At 36.8% G+C, this 23,151-nt stretch overlaps 1 protein-coding gene across 1 annotated transcript in view; it reads left to right on the forward strand.

Moving 5' to 3' along the window:
• Nucleotides 1–11,256, forward strand: part of LOC150081130 (focal adhesion kinase 1-like) — a 1,307,299-nt gene extending 1,296,043 nt beyond the window's left edge. The window contains exon 30 of the mRNA XM_090380936.1: nucleotides 10,421–11,256. Within this exon, the coding sequence (XP_090237062.1) occupies nucleotides 10,421–10,463 (43 nt within the window). The 3' untranslated portion in view covers nucleotides 10,464–11,256. The remainder of the gene's footprint in view (nucleotides 1–10,420) is intronic.
• Nucleotides 11,257–23,151: the final 11,895 nt, after the last annotated feature.

Here is a 23,151-nt window from a genome sequence, read left to right on the forward strand (position 1 = left end):
ACCAGGAGAGACTTCGTGTTACACATCACTGCCCCACCCTTTATTTTAAATTAAATTACACACCAACCTACACAATTACATTACCACATGTAAGGCCTTACATGTGCTAATGATTATGACATTAATATAATGTTGTCCAAATATTTAAATATACACAATATTTAAATATATAAAAGATTTGGAGAGAATTGTGTATATGAGGAACGGTACAAAAGCAATGCCTCCTGTTTTTTTTCTCAGAAAATTTAATTCCTACAACTCAGTTACATCAATTAATTCTCAGTCATTAATAAACACTTATTTTTCCACAAGTCGCCATCATTTTCTATGCACTTCTGCCATCTCTAGTCGGATACTATTCCAATCCTGTAAAAGTCCTTACTCTTGTTCCACAGGGCTTTGCAAACACTGTTCTTGAGCTGGTCATTGTTCGCAAAATCAAAATGTGTTCCATGGAGTGCATCCTTCAGCAGGCTGAAGAGGTGATAGTCGGAAGGTACAAGATTGGACTATGAGAGGGCAGGGCCGGCCTTACAGTTTTGGCAATAGTTATTTTTGGGCCCTAGACAAAATATTTTTCTATGAGATCTATGAGTTGTAGCATTTTTTATATTTTCACTTATTGTATAAAATAAATAATATAGTTAGGATTGAATTTATTAAAAATTTATTGAAAAGTTTTATAAAAAACAATTCTATAATGGAAATGTCAATATAGTTAATTTTAAATACAGGGTGATTCACTACCAGTGCGACAAACTTGCAGGAGGTGTAGGGTACACAAAGACGAATCGGAATCACATAGCATTGCAGGGTTCGAAATGCCTTCTTCATGCGGTAGAGAATGTTGAACGGGAGGTCGCGTGAACAGCGATCCCGCTGGAAGTCAGCATTTGTGAACCTGTTCCCGAGGCAGTAGGATGGATGAGTATTCAAACGTTGAACTGGCCGACATGCACCTCGCGTATGGAGCTGCGGACTGTAACGGGCGCGCCGCTCTGCACTTGTACCAGGAACATTTCACGCACAGGCGTGCTCCACATCATACGATTTTCGCACATGTGCACAGAAGGTTACGTGAGACTGGTTGTTTCATGGTAGGTACCATGAATCGAGAGCGAACGACGAGGATGCCAGACAGTGAGGAGAATGTCCTACGTCTTGCAAAAGGCAATCCGAGTACGAGTACTCGAGCGATAGTCCAATGATTGGGTATTTCCCAATCCACTATGGAGGATACTGTCAACAAACCAAATAAGTTCATACCATCTACAACGCGTCCAATCATTGGAGCCTGCGGATTATCCACTCCGGTGGACTTTTGCTACTTGGTTTCTTCAACAGAAACGGTTCGCAAATGCTGACTTCCACCGGGATCGCTGTTCACGCGACCTCCCATTCAACGTCCTTTACCGCATGACCAAGGCATTTCGGACCCTGCAATGCTATGTGATTCCGATTCGTCTTTGTGCTCCCTACACCTCCTGCAAGTTTGTCGCACTGGTAGTGAATCACCCTGTATAAAGCTTTTGCTTTTTTGTTTGCAAATTCTGCTATTATTTTATTATAGTCTAAAGATTGACAAATTTCACTTTCAATTGAAATGACTGATAGGTCTACCAATCTTTCTTGAGCCATTGTAGACCTCAGAACTGATTTTATTAAATTTAACTTAGAAAAACTACGCTCACCAGAAGCTACTGTCATAGGAATGGTCAATATAATTCATAGAGCGATAGAGGTATTTGGCAATACCTCATTCAATCTATTGTTATGTATGTATTTCAGTACCTCTAAAGGTGATAATTGTGAAGTTAAAACATTTGACAGGGTCCTAAGCTCCTCAGTAAGAAGATTTTGGCCATCCAAGTCACTCTCAGCTCCGTTTTCTGGATCAGATAGAAAAATTGCAAATGATTACAAAACTTTAGCAGTTCTTTGTCGCTTAAAACTTTTAAACTATGAATATCAAATAAAGATCCAAATGATTCTTTAAAATTAGCATTAGTAGAGGATTATGATGCAAGAAAGCAAGCTTATGCGGCATCAGCCAAAAAAAAAAAAAAAAACCACTTCCATTTCACCCCTCCGTTCGTTCAAAATACCTGTCCAGCTGAGCCTTAAATTTATTTAGGCTATCAACTTCCACAACAAGGGACAGAAGTCTGTTCCACCAACCAACTACCCGCTGGCTAAAGGCAAACTTCTGCACATCTATCCTACATCTGTCTTTCCTCAATTTGAATTTATGCCCTCTCAGGTGATTATTCTGAGCAAGAAGCAGAATCCCATAAGCATTGAGCATGCTCAAACCATTCAAGGCTTTATACACCTCTATCAGATCGCCTCGCCGGTGCCTAGTCTCTAGACACTGTAATTTGCAAAACTTAAGCCTTTCTTCATAAGAAAGGCTTAAGTTTTGGGAAAAGTTTTTTCAACTTTTCCCTTTGTTCCATTCACTAATATTGTTGCCCTTCTCTGTACTCGTTCCAGCTCTTGAAATCGTTCCATAATTGACATTATTTGCTTGATCTAACAATACATTAAAGAATTCTACCTGAAACCGTTTTTTGGGATCACAGATTATTTCATCTTCTGCCTCAAAAGAGAATTGCTTTTTGATACGTCTACATCGGACTGACTCGGCAGAAGGGAAAACAGCTTCTTCAGGAGACATTTCTAATTCATTAGCTAATTGTTTAGCTATTCTCCGTGAAGTTTGAAACCCATTTTCCTTATAACATATTAAAAAATTCTTTGTCCTTTCCAAAAGTACCAACACTGTCTCTAATTGCACGTGCTCCCCTTGAAAAACTTTGCTCACAAGATTCACTGAGTTAGAATATCATACCAAATGCATAGCATCACGAGAAATTTAAAACTTTTAAGTTCTCTTGCCAGGGAAAGAGCTTCTGTTCAGCATTTTAAATCGGCGGTTGTTTCAGAAACATCAATTAGTGCATCATAAATGTCACCTATTTGGAATCTAAGAGCTTTGACACTTTCAACCCTGCATTCCCATCTTGTTTCCGATAGTTCCTTGATTGTAAGATGGTTTTACATGTACCTTTAAAAGATTCCATCTTTGTGTAGATGCGGAAAATAATACATAGATTTGTTGTATAACACTAAATAATGACTTCGCAGAATTTGATGACCCAGCCATGTTACATAAAATCAAATTCAAATTGTGACATCCACAAGAAACATAAAATGCCGTCCGATTGATTTTTCTTACTCTTGCTTGTACCCCTTTGTTACAATCTTTCATATTAGAACCATTATCATAAGCTTGACCGTGACAATCGGAAATTGGTAAACCTAGTTTTTTCAACTTTTCCAAGAAAACTTCTGTTTGATCCCGTTGTCTCATTAACAGGTAAAAATCCTACAAATCGTTTAAAGATTTCTACAGATTTCCCAATTATTTCAACAAAACCTATTACTACAGTCATCTGCTCTTGATGGCTAACATCCGGAGTGCAGTCTAAAATCACGTCGTAATATTTTGATTTATTTATACTAGCTGTTATTTTTTCTAAGACATTCTTGCTAATTAGATGAATAAATTCATTTTGCATTCTTTTACCTAAGTAATGATCCTGAATTTCAGAATTGCTGATTTTCCGAATGTGTTCACCTAAAACAGGATCAAACTTCGCAACTAATTCCACCAGTCCCAAAAAATTCCTGTTGTTACGAGCATGCAGCTTTTTCTCGCTACCACGGAAAGCCATGTTTTTCTGTGCCAGAAACTGTACGATAGCTAAAATATGTTCTAGTACACCGTGCCAATGTAATTTTTCTTTTGCGATCGATTTTTGCAATTCCTTATCAAGTGTTTGATTTTTGTTTAAATGATTTTCAAACTCAATCCATTTCCTTTGTGATTCTATGTGTTTTGTTGAAAATTCATGTTCTCTTATCAGTGTAGAAAGGTTCTTCCAGTCTTTAAATCCAATACTTGAAAATTTGTTTTTTGAATCAGAAAACAACTTGTAACAGAAGCAAAAAACAAGATTTTTAGAATAAACCAGCCAATGACGGTCGATTAGCATTAGTAGAGGCATTTGATGCAAGAAAGCAAGCTTATGCACCATCAGCCAAAAAAAAATAAAATAAAATAAATAAATAAATAAAACTGCTCTAAAAAATAACCACTTCCACTTCACCCCTCTGTTCGTTCGAAATACCTGTCCAGCTGAGCCTTAAACTTATTTAGGCTATCAACTTCCACGACAAGGGATGGAAGTCTATTCCACCAACCAACCACCCGCTGGCTAAAGGCAAATTTCTTTACGTCTATCCTACATCTATCTTTTCTCGATTTGAATTTATGCCCTCTCAGGTGATTATTCTGAGCAAGAGGAAAAATCCCATCAGCATTGAGTATGCTCAAACCATTCAAGGCTTTGTACACCTCTATCAGATCACCTCGCTGGTGCCTAGTCCCCAAACACTGTAATTTGCAAAACTTAAGCCTTTCTTCGTAAGAGCACCCCTTTGTTCCATTCAGTAATCTTGTTGCCCTTCTCTGTACTCGTTCCAGCATCTCTACATCCTTCTTGAAATGAGGCCTCCAGACCTGTATACAGTACTCTAGGTGTGGCCTGACCATTGCCTTATACAAGGGAATAATCACCTCCTTATCCCTACTAGAAAAATTCTTATATATCATCGACAATACACCATGAGCTACTCTTGCAGCCCGTCTGCACTGCTCAGAAAACTTCATATCTGCCTGCACAACCACCCCCAGGTCCCTTTCGTTCTCTACCACTGTCAGTGTAGTACCACGGAGTTGATACGTTGCTCTGGGGTTGCTGTTTCCCATATGTAGTACTTTACATTTGTCAATGTTAAACTTCATTTGCCACCTCTCAGCCCATCTGCTCAACCTTTCCAGATCCTGTTGCAGTAGCATAGTGTCATTAGTGTCCTTGACAACCCTGCCAACCTTCGTATCATCTGCAAACTTGGACATTAAGCTTGATATACCATCATCAATATCATTTATAAATACAGAAAACAATAATGGACCCAATACTAAACCCTGAGGAACTCCACTAATAACATTAGTCCACGATGAGCAGTGTCCATTGATTACCACTCTCTGTCTTCTCCCCCTCAACCACCCCTTTATCCATAGCAGCAATTTGCCTCCAATGCCACACTGCTCCAATTTGTGCAGCAGTCTTCCATGTGCAACAGTATCAAAACCCTTTCTAAGATCGAAGTATATAATATCAAAGTTATTCCCTGCATCCAGTTCTTTTGTGACTGCATCATAGTATCCAATAAAATTGGTCAGGCAAGACTTCCCCTTAACAAAACCATACTGGGTCAGAGCTATAACTGAAGTTTTGTCTAGATGATCCTGCAGTGCTTCTTTAACCAGTGCCTCCATTAATTTTCCGGGAACAGAAGTTAAACTAACAGGTCTATAATTACTTGTGTCGCCAGGCGCCTCCGTAGCCAGGTGGGAAGGAGCAGCAGTGCGTAGCACACGCTTCTTGATTAGACCGGAGTTCGAGCCCTTCACCACCAAATACGGAGGATGCGGAAAGGTCAGGAATGACCACCGCATATTCACGTAGCAATATGGCCTTAGTTGCTAATGCTCCTAAAAACCAAATAACAACAACAACTTGTGTCGCCCTTTGATCCTCCTTTGTGAATTGGGGTCACATTTGCACATCTCCAGTCCATGGGTACTTCCCCTGAGTCCAAGGAAGCTCTCATAATTATGGCTAAGGGTTTGCTTACTTCTTTTGCTGCCTCCTTTAATATAACTGGATAGATCCCATCCACCCCAGGTGTCTTTCTTGTATTTATCTTCAACAATTTCTCCTCCACTTTACTCTCAGTTATTACAAGATTCTCTAGAAGTTAGATTATCTAGCTTACTGCCAGAGTTGAATACACCTCTGGCATTCCCCTCGCTGAATAACTCCTCATGTGTGAATGTTGATGCAAAATATTCATTCAGTTTGTTAGCTACCTGAGCATGATCATCAACAGTTGACCCATCAATATCAAGTGGACCAATCTGATTCATCCCCTTCCTTCTAGAGTTTACATAAGTAAAGAACTCTTTGCTGTTTTTCTTTGTATCCCTTGCCAAAGATTTCTCGTAATCTGCCTTCGCCTGCCTAACCTCCTTTCTAACTTGGTTACAGATCAACTTGTATCTATCATATACTTCTGTGTCATGTGTTAATTTGTATGTATCCCATTCATTTTTCTTCTCTGCCATATGTCTCATTAGTTCATCTGACATCCACTTAGGCCTAAACCTTGAACAATATTTCTTAGTTGGTATGTAAAGCCTAGTAGCTTCCAAGATAAGTTCTTTGAATGCTTCCCATTTTGAATTTGCTGTTGGTAACATCATCAGTTGGTCCCACTGTATAGAATTTAAATACTGTCTCAGTCCATTGTAGTCGCCTTTATGAAAGCAATAACCCTTCCCTTTACCCCCAATGGTAGTTACCTCTTTGAGTAAATCCCACTTCAGCACACTGTGATCACTGCCACCTAGTGGTTCATTTACTTGCAGATTCTTAATGCATGAAGAATCACTACTGATAATCAAATCAAGAGTATTACTCCCTCTAGTTGCCTCCCAATCATGCTGATGTAGAAAACAATCATCCAATAAATCCACAAAAGCCTTGCTAGTGTGTGAGTGACCAGCCCCCAAATTCCAATCAATATCTGGGAAATTAAAATCCCCCATTATAAGACTCTCTGATTTACTGGCCCACTCTATTTCCCTGTACAGTTTCTTATTATACTCATCAGAGTCATTTGGCCTATAGCACACTCCTACTCTCAATTTTGATCTCCTAATGCTTATCTCACACCAAACTGACTCGACACTGCACTGTCCAGCAATGTAGACTGGCTTCACTTCCTTGGATTTTATGTATTTCTTAACTAATAGTATAACCCCTCCTCCCTATCCTGTCTATTCTTTCTGTAGACATTGTACTCCCCAAATTCCAGTTCTGCATTCCTTATATCTCTGTGACACCACGTCTCTGAAATCCCCACAATATCTGCCTTTGATGTTTTTAGCAATACCTCAAATTCATCAAATTTATTTACTAAACTCCTAGCATTGGTATACACGCAAGTATACATGCACCTGTTCTTTTTCTTAACTACCCTAACACAACCTATGTGTTTATTTGTACCCCAATGATTCCCAGCAGTCTCTGAAATATCCTGCATCTTATTTTCCAGGCTGCGGCTCATTCCAATAGAAGCAGTGTAAGAATCACTTTCACCTCTGCCAGTGGCTACTGTTAATCTATTAGTCCTTGTATCCCCGCAATCTAGCAGTTTTCCGACCCACCTAACACTGCCTCGATGGCATCAGCAAACATTCTGCACCCTTTCTATTTAAGTGTATCCCATCCCTGTAGAAGCAGTCTCTCCTGTTAACAAGTACAGACCAGGCGAAAAAAATTTTCCCCCGTGAGCCTTGCACAATCTTTCCAGGGTCGAATTGATCGACAGGGCTCTCATCATATACTCCCTCCTATCGTGTCTGGGCAGAATTTCAGACTCAAATTCAACCCTAATTCACGGCTTTTTTTCAACAGTGACCTGTACTTGTTAAGTAATTCCGCCTGTCTCCTAATTAATCCACCATTTAAAAGTTTCTGAGTGTAGTATGACACAGAAAAGTGCCTATTATTCTCATCCAGAGAAAAATCAGTTTGGACCCTTATCAATCACAAAGATTAGTTGACTATTATTCAGAGGTACTGAATAATAGTCAACTGGCCACATACCAATATCACTCCAGTCAAGTGCACATGATTCTGATTTTTAAAACTGAGTTTCTCTTAAGAATGTAGATGGAACTAATGTCATTACTAGTGGTTTTGTAAGTGGAGTTGTTTTCAAGCGTTCTTCAAATCGTGACGCTTCAATGGTGTTTTTTTTTGGATCCAATATCTTCTGTTGTTGCGGGCAAAAATAGCGCCTTTTTGTCTTGAAATCAGTGCTTCCTGCAACATTTTTCTCCTTCGTTTCTGTGCACCTGATTCAAATTTTCTTCCTCCGATGCAAGGCATTTAAAGGTTGAAGTTAAATCAAATCAGTTAAAGGAATCCTGCAAAGAAAGCATGTTTAATCTAATAAAATTAAAATTAAAATATACTCTTTAAAATTTATATAATGAAAACATTTCATCAAATACCAATGTTTACTTGCAAGAAGTCTTGTTTATAATTATTTTATCCCCATTTTTTATTAAATATTATTGAAATATTTCTTTACTTTTCCTTGCTAATAAACTTAATTCATTTCAAAATCCATTAAAATTGTTTTAAAACAGGATATTATACGAATATGTTGAATTCCTAACCTTTTTCCATAGTTATTGATTTTATAAGAATATAAATGGTAAATATTCACATCTAAAAAATTCTATTATAATTTTTTTTAAAGAAATGAGTGATTTCTAGGTAATAATAAACTTAGGAGAAATTTCATTATGAATTAGAAGTTATTTTTATTTAAAATAACATTACGAGGAATTTTATAGGTTTAGTTTCTTCAAACTGTTCATTGACACCTAGGTAGGTGTTCCTTTCTCCTGAAGGACGTTATTATTAATAAGGAAATTAAATTGTTATTCGGACCTTCCCTTAAACTACAAATTGATCTTTCTGGATCTGTTGAGGAGTATCTCGCCACTGATGAATGCGGATTTGCGATTGAAATATAATTCGATTTATTTAAAAAATTGTTTCTCAAAAAGAAGACCGAATCATTAATTTTATTTTAACCATACGAATAGCTCGTCATTCCTAGATGATTGTATCATCTTGAATTACCAACAGAGCCACATTTACCGTAAGGCGAAAGCTGAAGTCCTCACTCTAAACGGGGCCTCGCTTTAAAGCACTCAATAACATCTTTATGAAAAACAGTCTAGTTACCAGTTGCGTAACTATCGTTGTGCAGGGGGTGCAATGTACCCGGGCCCATGAAAGGGTAGTTACGCAACTGCTAATTACAGTTTCGGTTAAGGTACTTTACTTAATTTACTACGAATTTACTTTAATTTACCACGAATTTGTATATAAATGTCGACTTTTACTTTCAATAAATTCAAAAATACCTATAATTTTTTTAACCGAAATAAATGTCTGAACCAGCTGTTTTACATCGTACTGTTTTGAACTGACCTTTTGGGTCCTCATACTGATGTTGTGCTTAAGGCCTCCAAAAGTATAAATGCGGCCCTCATTAATTAAAGTACGAAAATTAAACAATTTTGTAACATAAAAATTAGATTTACTTACCAAATACTGCTAATAGGGTGGCGTAGAAAGTGGTCTTTTTAGAAAAGTTGCCGGGAAGAGAAATTTATCGATGACAAAGAACTCTTAAAACTGTTACCTTTGTCTTGAGAAAATCTCTTACAATAAACACAAAATATCAGCATTTTCGGGACCCACTAGGTGCAAACCTTGTTGTAGCCTAGTTCCATCACACAATTCGCATATTGTCATACAGCGGTCCTCTTTGATCAGTGTGTCGATCTGGCTCTTGTTGTCACTGACATTACTGGCTGGCCACTTTGGGGCTTGTCAACAATGTCAATTTCCCCACTCTTAAAGTGTCTTACCCAACATCTAACTGTACTCACATCCACAGTACTGTCACCATAAACATTTTTGAGATGCATTTGGATTTTTATAGGCATTACTTCTTCCTTGGTAAGAAATTCAATCACCACTCTTTGCTTGATATCTGTAACTTCCACCATTTTGAACTATCTGTGTGCTGCACTCATGAGACTGAGAGCATTTAAAAATCTTTCTAATTTTCCTGTTTTGTAAAAAAATCATAAAAATGCCTGAATGGATGTTTATTTTCCCAGATTGTTTTATAATTTTTTTTAATTTAATTAATCTTAATTATTTAATTTAATCATAAGGTAAGAGTAAAAAATTGATTTAATCTTACCGGAAAATTTCCAGTTCAATTATCTGGAAAATTTGGCTATCCGGCAGAGGTCTGACATCAATTATTCCAGATAATTGATGTTCTACTATATTGACTTTTGTTCACATAATAAAATTTTATAACAATATCACATGAATAAAACATATTAACTAAATTTTAATCACTGTAATAAAAACAGATTAATTTTATATATAAAATGCATTATATTGATTGTCAATTTTAAAAACCCTGTATTGACTAAAATCTAAAGTTTTAAATTCTTTATTTACAATTAAGCTAATATTTCTTTTAAAAATAGCTATAAAAGCATAAAATTTAAAACACTGATATGCAATATTTAATTAATTAACAGATACCAACGTATTATCTGTTCAAAGGGTCAGTGATGCTCATTGCCATATTACTAACTATTCTTTTTTTTCTCCCTTAGCATATTGATTCCCACCACCAATACCATTACCACTAAACACTAACTCAGTGAGGAGGGATAAAGCGAAAAACAGTTGTAAGGAAAATTAAATAATAATCTGGGAATATATTAGATGATCCGGTTATTAAGTAGCGTAATGGAATTTATACTGCTTTTTTTAACTGGCTATTGTTGCAAAATATATCTGTATTACTTTTATTTAACTTTAAGGAAAACCAATTAAAGTAATAGTGATCGAGATGGAAGGTTTACTGATATGAAAAAGGTGTTATGATTTCTGAATGTTGGACAACTGCAGTTAATATTACTCAGGACTTCTGAAGCATCTCTTTTCCCTAGGTGCCTCCGTAGCCAGTTGGGAAGGAGCAGCAGTGCATAGCACACGCTTCTTGATTAGACCGGGGTTCGAGCCCGTCACCACCAAATACGGAGGATGCGGAAAGGTCAGGGAATGACCACCGCATATCCCGGAGCAATATGGCCTTAGTTGCTAATGCTCCTAAAAACCAAACAACAACAAACAAACAACAATCTTTTCCCTATGAGAAATCTGTTGAACTTGCTAGGCCAAATCCAGCAGATTTGGCCAAGCCTCGAGCATTACTAGACCAAATTGTCTGCACCAATCTGTATAAGATTTATCCTCATATACTAAGTTATTCTTGAATACCAGGAATTTAATAAAGAATTTCTGTAATTTTTCTATAGCCTTATTTTCTATCCAATAGCAGTGAAACCACACCTAGGAGGTGTACTCCAATACACGCAGTACAATCATTTGAGATATTTTTTAATAGAAATCTGAAATCATTAAAACTTTTTACTATTCTTTTAGGAAGCCCTAATGTTTTGGAAGCTTTAACAGTTATGAGTCTGGTGTGACTTCTGTTTTGTCCATGTTTAGATATTTGTATTCCTAGATTATCAAAAATTATGTTAATATAATAATACATAATAGTCGATATGGCAGTAATGATGATAATAAACATATTAATACATAGAATAACATCACATTATTGTATTAATACATCTTGTAATATATAGAAAATCACATGAATCCCAGCTGTCGTGTTACTCTCTGCATTTATAATTCATATATATATATATATGTGTGGTTCTCAATTCTTGGGGATTCTCCCATTCAAAGACTTTTACTGCACAAACAACATATGTGCAGTAAAAATTTATCCATGACAAAATTGCATTTTGTCATGGATAAATTTTTCAAGCTCCACACTGAGAGATTGAACTTTTGGAACAGCATAAACCAGTCTGATAGATGAAATCTGCTAGGCTCAGAGCAAAGGACTGGGGTAGATCTAAAAGCTGATAATAATCTCCATTCACAAACATTCCAGATGTAAGAGGCAGACATGGAACCAACACATAGTGCATGTATTTGTCATTAGAGTAAAGAGCCTTTTATTATCACGAGATGCAGCCAAGTGTGTTATATGTTGTGTAAGAGATATGCAATGTTTTTGGGTGGCCCACTTAAGTGGTCAGTATTCTGGAGAGTATAGTTGTTTTATATTGGTTGGAGCAGTGGATCCACAGACTTCAGAAGAATTCAGGGACCCCTGTATACAGTATTATTATGCTGATGTATTATCTGGTAATTGCATAGTCCTGCACGTAACATCACACAGAGATTCGTCAATGATATATAGGAATTTTGCTAGCAGGGATAAGGAAGTAATTATCTCATGATATAAGGCAATGGTCAGGCCATATCTTGAGTACTGTATACAGGTCTGGAGGCTTCATTTTAGGAAGGATGTAGAGCCGCTGGAGCAAGATTGGTGAGGGGAACAAAGGGGTGCTGTTACCAAGAAAGACTTCAGTACAACAAATTGCAGCATCTGGAAACTAGGCACCTACAAGGTGATCTGATTGAGGTTTTCAATGACTTAAGCAAACTCATTGTTGATAGGATTCTTCCTCTTGTTTGGATAATACACATGAATGGGCCTAAATTCTAATTGAGGAAGGATGGTTGCAGAAATAGATGTGTGGAAGTTTTCCTTCAGCCAATGTGTGTTTGATTGCTTGAACAAGCTTCCATCCATTGTTGTGGAAGTGAATATGTTAAAGAAGTAGTAAACTATTGGAAGGGATGGATAGGCAAAATGTTTTTTTTTTTTTTTTTCTGTATGCAAGAAAGACTACTTTCTTGCATCATTTGCCACTATTAATACTAAAGCAGATCCAGATGCACTTACCATCTTAAGTTGGCCAGCCTTCGTGATTATTTATTTGAAATGGCAGTGGTCGAGTTTTGAGTCAAACATCAACCCAAGGTCTGTGTGTTTTCCAACAACTAGAATGACTTCCCCATTGAGGAGGGGGCCAAATCATGGACTGGGTTGAAGGAAAATAGCATTTATGCAGATTTAGTTGGATTAACTTTTATATTTAACTGTTTAAGATATTTGCAAGTTTTCTAGATCATTTATTTCATTTGTAATTGTACTATGATCATAATTGTATGTGTTTACACATGCATATACTAGTTTAAAATGTGTCTCAGCAAAACGAGTGTCTGCAGCTTCTTACTTGCTGTTTTAATGTGTTTTCCATATATATTTCTTCAGTTCTCATACATCTTTGTAATGCTACTCTTTTATTCATATATTTTTTATAATATTTATGTGTGTGTTTAGTTTTTATGGGAATTTAATTCTATTACATGTCAAATTTCAATAGGCTTTTCATTATTTATTCTTAGAATCATAATACTGTATAGAAGTATATATACATGACTCAAATAACAGTCAAATATGAATACATCCAGAAGACATGCACATTTTATTTCTCTGAAATCCATTTCAGAAAAATTATTTACACAGTCCACAAAGGTTCAGTTGTTTGTAGATGCCTAAGAAAATTAGACCATATTATGCCATGGACTGATTTGTATTTTGGGGAGGCTGAAAAACCCAGAAAATCACTGAGAATTCACACTGAATTTAAGAGGCACATATATATTATTAAAAAATATTGTTGAATTTACATCTGAGCCATTACAAAAAAAAAAAAAAAATCACTAGTCAAAATGTATATTGCTCTTCTATTAATTTCATGTGAATATCCATATTAAGTTGAGTTTTACCATCAGATAAACTGATTGATGCAATGAAATTTACAAAAAAGAATGTATGTACTTTAAAAATAAAAATTCATTATATGAAGTGTTGGAAACAATTATTACTTTTGTTATGCATTTCAAATGTGTTGTCCTTATTTAATGACAACATTAATAAAATATAAAATTATTATTTTTGGCCTCTTTGTGAAAGAAAAATAAAAAATGCTAAATTTTTTTTTTTAGCATTAGTAAAGGCACAGGATGCAAGAAAGCAAGCTTGTATAGCATCAGCCAAAAAAAATCCTTATTTCACCAATCCACTCACTCCAAATGTTTGTCAAGTTCTGCCTTGAATCTATGTAAGGTATCAACTTCTACAGTGACAGATGGAAGTTTGTTCCAGCAATCGACCACCCGCTGGCTAAAGGCAAACTTCCGCACATCTATCCTACAACCGTCTTTCCTCAGTTTGAATTTATGGCCACTCAGGCGATTATTCTGAGCAAGAGGAAGAATCCCATCCGCATTGAGCATGCTCAAACCATTCAAGGCTTTATACACCTCAATCAGATCACCTCGCAGGTGCCTAGTCTCCAGATGCTAATTTGCAAAACTTAAGCCTTTCTTCAAATTTTTTCATTCACTAATCTTGTTGGCCTTCTCTGTACTTGTTCCTGCAGCTGTACATCCTTCTTAAAATGAGGCCTCCAGACCTGTATACAGTACTCACGGTGTGGCCTGACCATTGCCTTATACAAGGGGATAATCACCTCCTTATCCCTGCTAGAAAAATTCCTGCATATCATTGACAAGACACCATGAGCTACTCTTGAGCTCGTCTGTACTGCTCAGAGAACTTCATATCTGCTGCACAATTACCCCCAGGTCCTTTTCATTCTCTACCACTGTCAGTGTAGTACCACAGAGTTGTTCAAAAAAAAAATACCTGTCCAGCTGAGCCTTAAACTTATTTAGGCTATCAACCTCCACTACAAGGGATGGAAGTCTGTTCCACCAACCAACCACCCGCTGGCTAAAGGCAAATTTCTGCACGTCTATCCTACATCTGTCTTTCCTCAATTTGAATTTATGCCCTCTCAGTTGATACATTGCCCTGGGGTTGCTGTTTCCCCTATGTAGTACTTTACATTTGTCAATGTTAAACTTCATTTGCCACTTCTCAGCCCCTTTTCTAGGTCCTATTGTTGCAGCAGTGTTTCTGCAAACTTGGATATTAAGCCTGATATACCATCATCACTATCATTTATAAATACAGAAAACAATAATGGACCCAACACTGAACCATGAGGGACTCCACTAATAACATTAATCAACGAAGAGCAGTGTCATTTAATTACCACTCTCTCTTCTCCCACTCAACCATCCCTTTACCCATAGCAACAATTTGCCTCCAATGCCACACTGCTCCAATTTGTGCAGCAGTATCAAAGGCTATTCTAAGATCCAAATATGTGATATTAAAGTTATTCTTTGCATCCAGTTTCTCTGTGACTACATCATAGTATCCAATCAAATTAGTCAGACAATACTTCCCCTTAACAAACCCATGCTGTGTCCAAGCTATAACTGAAGTCTTGTCTAGATGATCCTGCAATGCTTCTTTAACCAGTGCCTCCATTAATTTCCCTGGAATAGAAGTTAAACTAACAGGTCTGTAATTACCTTTGTCTCCCTTTGATCCTCCTTTGTGGATTGGGGTCACATTTGCACTTCTCCAGTCCATGGGTACCTCCCCTGAGTCCAGGGAAGCTCTTATAATTATGGCTAAGTGTTTGCTTACTTCCTTTGCCGCCTCCTTTAATATAACCGGATAGATTTGATCCATCCCAGGTGCCTTTCTTGTGTTTATCTTCAACAGTTTCTCCTCCACTTTACTCTCAGTTATTACAAGATTATCTAACTTACTGCCAGAGTTGAATACACCTCTGGCATTCCCCTCCCTGAATAACTTCTCATGTGTGAATGTCGATGCAAAATATTCATTTAGTTTGTTAGCTACCTGAGCAGAATCATCAACAGTTGAACCATCGATATCAAGTAGGCCAATCTGATTCATCCCCTTCCTTCTTGAGTTTACAAAAGTAAAGAACTCTTTGCTGTTTTTCTTTGCATCCTTTGCTAAAGATTTCTCATAATCTGCCTTCGCCTGCCTAACCTCCTTTGTAACTTGGTTACAGACCAGCTTATATCTATCATAGGCTTCTGTGTCACATGTTAATTTATATGTATCCCATTCATTTTTCTTCTCTGTCACATGTCTAATTAGTTCATCTGACATCCATTTAGGCCTAAATCTTGAACAATATTTCTTTGTTGGTATGAAAAGCCTAGTAGCTTCCAAAATTAATTCTTTGAATGCTTCCCATTTTGAATTTGCTTTTGGTAACATCATGAGTTGGATCCACTGTATAGAATTTAAATAATGTCTCAGACCACCGTAGTCACCTTTACGAAAGCAAAAACCCTTCCCTTTACCCTTGATGGTAGTTACTTCTTTGAGTAAATCCCACTTCAGCACAATGTGATCACTGCCACCTTGTGGTTCCTTTATCTGTAGATTCTTGATGCATGAAGAATCACTACTGATAATCAGATCAAGAGTATTACTCCCTCTAGCTGCCTCCCGAACATGCTGCTGTAGAAAACAATCATCCAATAAATCCACAAAAGCCTTGCTAAAGTGTGAGTGACCAACCCACAAATTCCAGTCAATATCCAGGAAATTAAAATCCCCCCATTATAAGACACTCTAATTTACTGGCCCAGTCTATTTCTCTGCACAATTGCTCCTTATGCTCGTCAGATTCATTAGGCCTATAACACACACCTACTCTCGTTTTCCCTTTCCCAGTGCTTATGTCACACCAAACTGACTCAACATTGCGGTGTCCACCCACATCAACTGGATGTACTTCCTTAGATTTTATGTGTTTCTTAACTAACAGCATAACTCCTCCTCCCTTCCTGTCCTGTCTATCCGTTCTGTACACATTGTACTCCCCAAATTCCAGTTCTGCACTGCTTATGTCTTTGTGACACCATGTCTCTGATATCCCAACAATATCTCCCTTTGATATCTAGACTAGTACTTCAAGCTCATCGAATTTATTAACTATACTCCTAGCATTTGTGTACGTGCACCTGTTTCTACACTTAGTTACCCTAACACAGCCCATGTATTTACTTGTTCCACTATGACTCCCAGCCGTCCTGGAAATTCCCATTGCCTTGCTTTCCAGGCTGCTGCTCAATTGCATTTCAATAGAAGTAGTGCAAGAATCACTTTTACCTCTGCCATGAATATGAAGTTAGTTAATTTTAGAATTGTAGGTGTAGAATTTTAGGATAATTTTAGAATCCATAAGTGGATTCTAAAATTATCCCTATTCTACGACATTACATTATGCTACTACAACAGCATCTAGAAAAGTTGGGCAGATTGGCTGAGAGGTGGCAATTGAAGTTTAGCATTAACAAATGCAAAGTACTGCATATGGTAGCAGTAATCCCAGAGTAATGTACCAACTGTGCAGTATTACACTCAGGATAGTGGAGAATGAAAAAGACCCGGGGGGGGGGGTAATTGTGCAGTCTGATATGAAGTTTTCTGACAGTGCAGACAGGTGCTAGAGCCAGGCCATGGGGTTTTTTCAATGTATATACAGGAATTTTGCTAGCATTGATAAGAATGTGATTATCACTTTGTAAGGCAATGGTCAGGCCACACTTTGAGTATAGCATACAGTTCTGGAGGCCTCATTTGAGGAGGGATGTAGAGTTTCTAGGATGAATACAGAGAAGGGCAACAAGATTGGTGAGGGGAACAAAGGGATGTTCTTACCAAGAAAGGCTCAAGTCCTGAAAATGGCAGCATCTGGAAACTAGAACCTGCGAGCTGACATGATTTAAGTGTATAAGGCCTTGAATGGTCTGAGCAGGCTCAGTGCTGATGGGATACTTCCTCTTTGTTCAGCTTACAAGCCTGAGGGAACATAAATTCAAATTGAGGAAAGACAGTTGTAGAATAGATGTGCGGAAATTTTCCTTTAGCCATCAGGTGGCCGATTACTGAAACAAACTCCCATCTGTCGTTGTGGAAGTTGATAGCTTAAATAAAGTCAAGGGAGAACTAGACAAACTTTTGGAGTGAATGGATGGTTGAAATGGGAAGGGGTTATTTTTTTTTATTTATTCATATCTCATATTTTGAACACCTTCACAACGAGTTGCCTACGTATTGCACTACTTCAAATAAGTAACACATCTCTGGCAGAGAAGACTACTGTTACTTATTCTCAGATGGGTACCACCACCCAGACAGCACCGTTTTGAAGCTAGCATACATGAGAAATGCATAGTTTAAATGAGAAATATTTCTCATTTAAACTATGCACACCATCAGGCATCTCTCATATTGTGTAGTTATACTTCATAACTGGGTTGTCACTATTGCAACAGGGTACCTGCCCACCCATCGATGGAGCCAGCTAGCTTCGAAATGGTGCCGTCTGGATGGTGGTATCCATCTGAGAATAAGTAACAGTAGTCTTCTCTACCAGAGAAGTGTTAGTCATTCAAAATAGTGCAGTACCTAGGCAACTCATTGTGACAGTGTTTACAATTCGTGTGAGATATGAATAAATGATGCATTCAATACTACCTGGGTAATAGAAATTGTGGAGGTGCCACCATTTATACTACCCAAGTAGTATGAACTCATGCATATAAAAAAAAAAAAAAAAACCTCTTTCATACAGTCAAGAAATATTTTTCAAATTTATTCTAATTTTTTCTCTTATGTTCTAGGAATAGGAATGGTTGAAATTTCTAACTGAACTTTCTCTGTATCTTGAATTGCACTGCTCAAAGAAAGCCCTGTGCTTCTATTTCACTTAGTGAATTAAATATTCAAGCAAAATGAATCTTGGTGAAGTGGCAAATGTTTTCTGACAAAAAAGAAGCCATAAGAATTTCCAACTTGATATTACAGATGCTACAACTATTTTTGCTGCAATATCCATCCTACCCAAAGCAGTGACAACTTTTTTTTATATATAGAATAAAAAATTTGGCACAACATGACACTGCCTGTAACCATGTTCCCCCTCCTTTATCAAAATAGTCCTGATTGAGAAAGGAAGGGAAGGTTATGTATCTGTAAATAGCTATGCATGTACAAATATCTTTTTATAGAAGAAATAACTTTGAACTTTGATAAAATTCTTTTGAATTCTTTCTGCAAACTTCTATAAGCCATGGGCTAAACAAGTAATATGAATTAGGTTTGGATAGGTTTTGATGCATAAGTTGCTTTTATCATATACAAATCACACTAACAAAAATGCACTTTTTTTGCCATGTGGTGATTCACATTTTCAAGAATCTTTCAAGCAAGCAAATGTGGACAATGAAGTTCTCCCCGTAATTTTTTTCATACCAAATTTGCAATATAAGAGCCACAACCATCTGCCATTTCATCAGCTGACATCTAGATGCACTTTTCTTCAGAATCTTGACACCATTTGAAATTAACATCATCGTACATGCAACTTATTATTTTTCAAATATACATAAATTTTGTATTCAACTTTAGCATATCAAAAATGTGTGTACTAAAGGAATAAATTAAAATAAAATTAAAAAATAATCATTAAATTTTTTTTCAAACTTAATAGTACAAGGAGTAATAATGAATTATTTGCAAGCATCTCTTAAAACTTGCTTTTTTTTATTAAAAGGAATACTTTTATGAATATAAAAGTATTCATTTGAATATTTGTATTTATTCATAAAATAATTTTATGAAGAAATACAAATGAATACTTTCAAATGAATATGGAGACAATTTTATGTATAATTTTTTCTTATTTTTTTTTTTTTTAGTTGAACCAGTAATATATGAGGACTTAAATAATTCATTGTGATGAATTTTTCTTCAAAACTGTTTTGTTCAAATGAGATCCACAATATGCTAATATTAATGAATCAACTATGACCTAGAAATTTTCATTATAGTGAAATTTTCATTAAACAATGTTTGTTGTAATGGGATTTTACTATGCTGTATAATGCCTGTGATTGAGAGGATGGGGATTCATAGAACCCATGGAAAAGAGTAAATTTTTCTGCATCATTCATTAACTTATTACCCATCAGAAATGTCATACCACAAGAGTATTTTTTTGCTCCCTTGTACATTTGGTCTGACCTAAGTTTATTATTAATTTTTTTTTTTATTGATCTTTACTGATGGGAATTTTTACTGTGAGCATTTTTGAATGTAGAAAAAATTTCCATGAGAATAATAGTGCATAGGTAAAAATATCCACATGGATGAAAAAATTATATAGTTTACATGTATAAACTGTATGCGCTGTTAAACAATAGCCAAACTTCAAGAGGTTAATTAGGTGAGTTTAAGTCAAAAACATTACGTATAAATAAGTATCCTGAAATGTACAGAGCTATAAACATTTAATATAACTAACACAATTATTACTACAACGTAAATAAATGAAAGTAGAACTGTTCTAACAGTTCAGAACTAGGATACAAGACAAGATACTTTGAATACGATACAAGACTAAAGTTTAGTCCATTTGATTCTCCTTACAAGTATTGAATCACTGAATCACCAATACTGAATCAATAATGGTTAACAGAGAGATCACTGGTTTTAATAGTTTATCAGAATTATGTGAATTAGTTTTGTAGGCTGCCCTATCTTAGGTAAGCCAATAGACTGAAAACAGGTGAAATGGCTAACCATGGAATTTAACCATAGGTTTATTAAAGACCAAAGTCCAAATAACCAATTTCTGTATGGGCTCCAGAGTATGCATTCACTCAAGGTACTTACTAGCAAAAATGCTTAGAGTTTGCATCTAACCAGAATCATCAGACAATTGATGACCTTTTCCAATAAATCACATTTCCTACTGTGCCATACGGACAGTAGATGAAGCATATGGCACCAAGCTGCACAGAAGAATCACTCCAATTCATGGTCCACTTCCCAGATACTGACAGATACAGAAAGAGCATTAGTAAAGGTACATGGTGCAAGAAAGCAAGCTTATACAGCATCAGCCAAAAAAAAAAAAAAAAAACCCCTTCCCATTTCACTGATCCATTCATTCCAAATGTTTGTCTACTTCTCCCTTGAATTTATTTAAGCTATCAACTTCTACAACCACAGATGGAAGTTTGTTCCAGCAATCAACTACACGCTGGCTAAAGGCAAACTTCTGCACAGCTAATCTACAACTGTCTTTCCTCGATTTGAACTCTGCCCCCTCAGGTTTGTAATCTGAGCAAGAGGAAGAATCCCATCAGCATTAAGCCTGCTCAATCGATTCAAGGCCTTATACACCTCAATCAGATTGCCTCGCAAGTGCCTATTCTCCAGAAGCTGCAATTTGCAAAACTTAAGCCTTTCTTCATAAGAGCCATTTGTTCCCTTTACCAGTCTTGTTGGCCTTCTCTGTACTCGTTCAAGCAACTCTACATCCTTCCTAAAATGAGGCTTCCAGACCTGTATGGAGTACCCAAGGTGTGGCCTGATTATTGCCTTATACAAGGGGATAATCACCTCCTTATCCCTGCTCGCAAAATTGCTGTATATCATTAACAAGACCCCCCGTGACCTACTCTGGCAGCCTGTATGCACTGCTAAGAAAACATCATATCTGACTGCACAATTACCCCAAGGTCTCTTTCATTCTCCACTACCCTGAGTGTAACACCACATACTTGATATATTTCTTTCGGGTTTTTGCTACCAATATGCAGAACTTTGCTTTTGTCAATGTTAAACTTCAGTTGCCACTTCTCATACCATCTACCCAACTTTTCCAGATCCTGTTGCAGCAGCATACTGTCATTATTGTAATTAACAATGCTGCCAACCTTTGTATCATCTGCAAACTTTGACATTAAGCTTGATATACTTTCGTCAATATCATTGATAAATATAGAAAACAACAATGGACCCAGACTAATGTCCAATAACATTAGTCCACGTAGAGCAGTACCCATTGACCACCATTCTCTGTCTTCTCCCACTCAACCATCCTTTTATCTGTTGTAGCAACTTGCCCTTAATGCCATACTGCTCCAATTTTTACAGTAGTCTTCCATGTGCAACAGCATCTAAAGCTTGCCTGAAATCCAAGTACTGTATATGATTTCAAAATTATTTTTTGCATCCAGTTCCTTTGTGACTCCATCATAGTATCCAATCAAATTTTTCAGACAAGACCTTTCCCTTAACAAAACCATGCTGTGTCTGAATTATTGCTGCAGTCTTGTGTTAATGCAATGCTTCTTTAACCAGTGACTCCATTATTTTTCCTGGAACAAAAGTCACACTAACAGGTCTGTAATTACTTGTGTCATCCTTTGATCCCCCTTTGTGAATTGGAGATACATTTGCACATCTCCAGTCTGTGGGCACTTCCCCCAAGTCCAAGGCTGCTCTCATAATTGTGGCTAAGCATTTGCTTACTTTGCTGCCTCCTTTAATATAACTGGATAGATCCCATCTACCCCAGGTGCCTTTCTTATGTTTAACTTCAACAATTTCTCCTCCACTTTACTCTCAGTTATTACAAAATCATTTAACTCCCTGTTAGAGTTTGATAAACATCTGGCCCTCTCCTCCTTGAATAACTCCTCATGTGTGTAGATGCAAAATACTCATTTACTTTGGCAGCTATCTGAGAATGATCATCTACAGTCAAACCATTGATATCAAGTGGACCAATCTGATTCATCCCCTTCCTTTGAGTTTACATAAGTAAAGAAATCTTTGCTTTTTTCTTTGCATCCTTTGCAGATATTTTTCATAATCTGCCTTCGCTTGCCTAACCTCCTTTGTGACTTGATTACAGATTAGCTTGTATCTACCATAGGCTTCTGTGTCGCCTGACAATTTATGTGCATCCCATGCATTTTTCTTCTCTGCCATGTCCCATTTGGGCCTGAACCTAGAGCAGTATTTCTTAGTTGGAACAAAAAGCCTCGTAGCTTCCAAGATTACTTCCTTGAATGCTTCCCATTTAGAATTTACTGTTGGTAACATCATCAGTTGGTCCCACTGCATAGAATCTAAAAAATCTCTGTGACTACTGTAGTCACCTTTACTAAAGCAAAAACCCTTCCCTTTACCCCTGATGATGGTAGTTACATCGTTAAGTAAATCCCACATCAGTACATTGTGATCACTGCTAACCTAGTGGTTCCTTTATCTGCAAATTCTTAATGCATGAATAATCACTACTCATAATCAGATAAAGAATGTTACTCCCTCTTGTTGCCTTTCTAACGTGCTGCTAGTGTGCAAGAGACCACCCACAAGTTCCAGTCTATATCTGGAAAGTTAAAATCCCCCATTATAAGACACTCTGAATTACTGGTCCACTCTATTTCTCTGTATAACTGTTCATTGTGCTCATCAGAGTCATTAGGCCTATAAAAAACTCCTACCCTAATTTTTGCTTTCCCAGTGCTTATGTCACACCAAACTGACTCAGCGTTGCAATGTCCATCCATGTTAACTGGATGCACTTCCTTAGATTTTATGTGTTTCTTAACTAACAGCCTAACCCCTCCTCCCTTCCTA

Source organism: Mastigoproctus giganteus, chromosome 9, assembly GCF_048544385.1.
Source record: "Mastigoproctus giganteus isolate SK-2022 chromosome 9, ASM4854438v1, whole genome shotgun sequence".
Lineage (NCBI taxonomy): Eukaryota > Metazoa > Arthropoda > Arachnida > Uropygi > Thelyphonidae > Mastigoproctus > Mastigoproctus giganteus.